We start from the raw sequence: 6,000 nt of genomic DNA, 5'->3' as shown, positions 1-6,000 counted from the left end.
CTCAACTTCTAGGTCATTGAAGAGTCATCCCCTGGTTAATTTATGGGCCCACTGCTGAACAGGAGTAGACTGGAACCAGTTCTCTCATGGCAACAGGTTCCACATCTTGTTACCAATTTCTGAACCAACCTATCCTCAAGAAAACTGCTCTGAAAGATCTGAGGATCTTTCAGTGTTTCTGGTGCTGACTCAAGCAAGCAAATACTATACTATTAAGAATTTTTTAAATTCCACATAAAGTCAAGGCATTATGACTTTCAGTTAGGGCAGTTTATTTGTCATTTTGAACAACTAAGGCAAGATATTTGAGCAAGATTATTCAAACAAAATCTCCTGTATCAAACTCAAAGGAAATGCAATAAGTCACTATTTCATACATATACAAACTAATGACAATACTAATATATACAAATACTCAGATCTTACAAAATAGCATTTCAAGTCAGCACTTTATGCCCGTATCACTAATTTGTTACAAAAAGTTAAAGCTACAAATTTCACATTATTAAGTCTCACGTAACTGACAGCATCAGCATCTTTGCAGGTTGGAAAGTGAAGATGACAGTTTGTCCAAAACACTTTTCAGCAATGAATATGGACCCATAAAGCATGTGAATAAAATTTCACAATGAAATGAACATATTGCTTAAAAATGTTGCCTGAATTGCCTTTCCTTAGGATATGAGCCTCAGTTGTCACAGGCTGGAGGAATTTAAGGAGTGAGCATATATGAGGCTCCTGCAGGGGATCTGAAACAGGAACTGTTTTCCCTAGTTAAAATGACCAATTCCTGAAGGTGAAAAAATTCCCATATTTGTTCAAACTCCAAAAGTAGCAAATCTAGTTGTAAGCCTCAATTCTTATGGGGATTAAAGGCAGATTTAAGAGAAAATTAAACCATTGGACCACTTACTTTCACATATTTGGGTTCTTTTACTGGGATTTTTTCATCAGCAACCATTTCAGTGAAAGTTATTTCACTAACACGTCTTTAGTCGTAAGCACTAATTATAGCAATCAAGTTATGTACTCAGTAAAGTGAAAACTGAAGTCAAGCACTGAACTTTGGTGTTTTAAGTAAAACATGGGCTTCTCAATGTCTTCCTGTTGGTGAAAGAAGTTGTCTATCAGTGGTAAATATAGTACAAAGGAAACCATTCCTAACAGAATGGTCTACTTGACATGTAAGCAACGCACGTAGCTTGCTACCAAGTCACTCATATTGTACATGTGCATCATGCCAGAGGCAAAATGTATATGTACTAGAAGTAACTAAGCCATAAGCCAGTATTTAAAATTAAATTGCATCTTGTCACTGGAAGCTTCATTTAACCAAGGGAATGGAATAAACATTAGCCCTAAAAAAACCCAACCCACATTTCAGCATCTTTAATAAATATTTTTGAGTGAGCAAACACACACATTGGATTAATTTTTAATAAGTACTGCAGATGGTGTGTGTATGTCCAGCATTATTAGTGTGCTGTATTGTCAACACAGGCACTTACTAGCCTGCATAGTTCATTTAAATTGCCAGATTCTTATTACTAAAAGATTGTCATCTACTAACACAAACAGAGGTTTAAATTATTTAGCTTGTGCTGTGAAAGTGATTAACTCAATTTACTTGATTTCTTTCAAGATCTTCATCCTAGAAACTTTTGCAATATTAGAGGCTATCAAAAGTCATAACTTCCCAACAGCTTGTTAATGTGGGTATGCATGAAATATATTGTTCCCAGGTCATGCCAGAACACATTGCCTATGCCTCTCTTTCCTTCCAGAGTCTGCCTGACTAGGCTGCTGAGCTCTTGGAGTCAGTTATATTAGCTCTATTTGCAGCTGAGGAATAAACTGAAGATATTAAAAGCCAGATCCTCAGGGGTGTAAATTGGCATGAGTCCTATGCCAACGGAGCTCACTGATTTACAGCAGCTGAGGGTACAATCCCAAGAAACAAGGTCTAAAACTATAATGCTTCCACCGGCTATGACTAGAACCCTTCTTGTTACTAGAAGCATTTGATTTCAGGAAACTGATATTTAATTGTGTGTGTCGTACCAAGGTCTGGTTCAGAAGGATGACTTGAAAAGTAGGCCCTCTGTCAGAGAGAAAATACTTGAAATACTTGCTCTTTACAAACATTTCATTTTATGTGGAATAACTAGATACAAGTGGATCCTAAAATTAAATCCAACATTAGCTTTGCTCTACTGCTGCCGAAGCACAGCACACCCACTGTGAGGTCTCTGCATCTATAACTGGAGATACCTGGATTACTTTTTCTGTTATGCTCTTCATCATGTCAGTGTAAGTTATTAAATCATTTCAAGGTAACCTGATTCACACTGATGGTAAGTGTACGATCTGGTGATTTTCCACAACTCGTTAATACCATGAAAAAGGCAGACTTTTCTATAGTTATCCCAGACAGAAAACACACTGTTTACCAGTATGTCCAGAAAAACTGGAAGAGAGATTGATCATAGCCATATTAAATGCAGAACAGGTTAAGTTGGAACTTCAGTCGCCCAGCTCCTCTGGCATCAATATATTGTTGTTTAATCTTTTGGGTAACCTAACTTTATTTTCAGCTTAGCTTTTCTGCCATACTTGACCTCTAAGTAAAACATTATGCAATTTTTCCATCTAGAGATGGAGGCTTGAAATTGTAAAGCCCTGTAAATCACCATAATTAGTGAAATGTTTAAATCCTCTCCTTCATGGAGCAAAAAATATCTGATTTCCCGAGTGTTCACACAGAATTTTTTAGCTCTCTAATGCTAGTAGGAACTAAATGAAGATATTTCCCAGGATGCAGATGAAGGGACATTTGCTGCGTTTTACATTGGAACTCTGCTTGGTTTTTGGTTTAAGTGAGAGACTTTTAAACTGCAGAATAGCATTTGATGGAAATAGAGCAATATGCTTAATCTACCACTATTAATTTATACAGTTCTCACAAGACAAAACTACGGTCTCAAAAAACATTTGCTTAAAGCGCACCGGGTAAGGCATGGGGCTTATTACAAGCTTTTTAAAAGTAAGATTTGTTCCTTTCCAAAGGTGGGAATAGTTTCCTGCATCTTCTTGTCTACTCTTTTCAGTGACCTCTTCAATTTGCTAACACTTTCCATGGTACCTTAACAGTAGTAAGATAGTTAAAATGTTTGAAACTGAGCCTGTACAAAAAAAAAAAAAAAAAAAATGCAGCCTTTAAACACCACAGTACATATTAAATTAAAAGGGAAGAAAATGGACTACTGAAAGTTACGTCAAGAAAATGAACCAACGTTAGTCTTATTTGTATCTGTTCCCCTGATTTAAAACAAGTTTAATCTAAAAACAGTAACATAACTCCTCTGAAATAATACACTTTCTATTTTAAATATATCCAACATTAAAACATACCATTATCCATCCATCAGGATGTCCCACTTAATGGCATTCCTGAGTTCAGAAAGGTGCTATGGAAAAATAAGTGAGCAGAAGTTTTGCTCCCTACTTTGCTAACACATTTCAATAGAAATCAATCTGCGTGGCAGTCATAAAAGCAAGGTTCTGATTGTTTCAGAGGGTGGACATTTATTCTACCAGTGGCGCTTTCAAAAGTTCTGCTGCCGACGTTTCTTGGCTTCGATGGCGTCAAGGATTGGCTGCCGTTTAGACTGATACTTCTGGCGGATCTCTTCAATTTCCTGTTCCATCATGGGATCGAGGGCAGAGAGTCTCCTCTGAAGTTCCTCTACGCCCCAGCTCTTTAACTAGCAGAAAGGAAACAGAATGCATACCAACATCAGAGCCTGTGCAAATACTGGACAGAAAAGATCAACATTTCTGCAGGGAATTCTGCTCTGACAGATTATAAATATTCACACAGCATCCTAACAGTAGGTAGAAAAATGGTTCTGAACTAACCAAGGAAAAAGCAAGAAGGGGTAATTGAGAAACAAAAGGACAAGTAAGTGACATGCTTGTAAAATGTACGTGTGTCAAATATGGGTTACTATAGCCCTTTCCACTTACATAATCCGGAAGCAAGCACCTTTTTCTCTTCATAACCAGGATTACTGCCAACAATCCCCATGCACGTTCCAAAATTAAGCTGCTTCTTGAAGCAAGAGAGTGGGAATCAAATACACATCACAACAGGTGGGCCAATTCCCAGGAAAGCAAAGAGTCGGTGCCTAGGCTTCAAGCTATTATAAAACCCTTAGAAAGGAACCTCTCATGATGTGTATGTGGCAAGAACTCCCACTCACTGTCTAGCTACAAGGAATTAAGAACCAGAGAGGAGTGTAGAAAATGTAAATTATAACCAGCTAGGAATAGCTTGCTGTGAGACCCAAAAAGCCAGAAGTCCCAGAGGTCAAACATACTGATACCCTACGATGTCCAAAATATATCTTTCATCCCAAATCGCGAAGTAGAAATAGTACATTCATCTTTCTTATGAATCAAGTCAGATTCCAAGGCCAGGAGGGACCAATGTGATAATCTTGTCTGGTCTTCTGTATAACACAGGCCATAGAACTTCCCCACGATAATTCCTAGAGCAGAGCTTTTAGAAAAACATCCAGTCTTGATTTAAAAATTGCCAATAATGGAGAAGCCACCACAACCCTTGGTAAATTGTTCCAGTGGTTAATTACTCTCATTGTTAAAAAGGTATGCCCTAGTTCCAGTCTGAATTAATCTAGCTTCCGCTTCCAGTCATTGGATTGTGTTATACCTTTGTCTGCTAGATTCTAGAGCCCATTATTAAATGTTTGTTCCCGATGTAGGTACTTAGACTAATCAAATCATCCCTTAACTTTCTCTTTGTTAAGCTAAATAGACTGAGCTCCTTGAGTCTATGGCTATAGGGTGTGGTTTTATCATAATTCTTGTGGCTCTTCTCTGAACCCTCTCCAATTTATCAAACATCCTTCTTGAACTGTGGGCACCAGAACTGGACACCGTATTCCAGCACTTGTGCCAGTTACAGAAGTAAAATACCCTCTCTTCTCCTACTCAAGGTTCCCGTTTATGCATCCAAGGACTGCATAGGCCCTTTTGAAAACAGAGTCACATTGGGAGCTCATGTTCAACTGATTATCCCCATATACATCTTTTTCAAAGTCACAGGATGGAGGACTCCATCCTGAGAAGCAGTATGGTCTACATTATTTATTCCTAGATGTACACATATAGCTGTGTTAAGACACATTGTTTGCTTGGCCCCTTACAAGAGATCTAGATAGTCTGTATCAATGACCTGTTTGCTTCCTTATTTACCACTAGGGTTGCCATCTTTGTAAAGGCTGGTAACTGGACCCCCAAGGCCCTGCTTCCTTCTCTGCCTCTTCCCCACTTCAGTCATTCGCTCCTCTCCCTACTGTGCCTAGATCATCTCCACCTCTCCCAGCTGGGCTCCCACTGCTCTGGGGCTGGGACAGGAGCTGCTGCAGCCTGACAAAGAGCTTGTGTTCAGGTAGGAGGCAACCTCAGCTGAGCAGGGGCTGGTGAGAGTTAATGACCCAGCACCTTCCCCTACTCCGCGGTAACCAGGCTTTTGGTGTCCAGTCAGTATATCTGACCGGAGACTGCCAGGTCCCCTTTTTGACCAGACTTTACACTAAAAAACCAGGCACCTGGCAACCCTACATGGCACCTGGACACAGAAACCAAAAACCAGACTGTCCGGGTAAAATCCAGCTGGGTGGCATCCCTATTTATTACTCCTACAATTTTTGTCATCTGTAAACTTTCTCAGTGATGATTTTACTAGTGGAATGGAAAGTGTTATCGGATATACATCTCGCTATATCTGAATAATGTGTCTTGTTCCTCTAGTGTAGCATCTCATGTATTTGATAAACCCTGAAAGATGTGAAATGAAAAAGTATGTATGGACCATGTGTCCACTGGATTTAGAGGACCAAAGGGATGTTTTTCTTTGTAAAATGATAGGAATTGTATAGCATAAGAAGGGAAAAGATAAGCACCTAACCAGGGTTT

The 6,000-nt window shown here is 39.0% G+C and overlaps 1 protein-coding gene across 1 annotated transcript in view; it reads right to left on the bottom strand.

The window, feature by feature from the left end:
* Window positions 1-302: 302 nt before the first annotated feature.
* The window catches only part of STK4 (serine/threonine kinase 4), a 72,473-nt gene continuing 66,775 nt past the window's right edge, over window positions 303-6,000 (bottom strand). The window contains exon 11 of the mRNA XM_074970180.1: window positions 303-3,764. Within this exon, the coding sequence (XP_074826281.1) occupies window positions 3,606-3,764 (159 nt within the window). The 3' untranslated portion in view covers window positions 303-3,605. The remainder of the gene's footprint in view (window positions 3,765-6,000) is intronic.

This window comes from Natator depressus, chromosome 13, assembly GCF_965152275.1.
Source record: "Natator depressus isolate rNatDep1 chromosome 13, rNatDep2.hap1, whole genome shotgun sequence".
Taxonomy (NCBI): domain Eukaryota; kingdom Metazoa; phylum Chordata; order Testudines; family Cheloniidae; genus Natator; species Natator depressus.
This window is presented reverse-complemented; position numbering and strand designations above follow the sequence as displayed.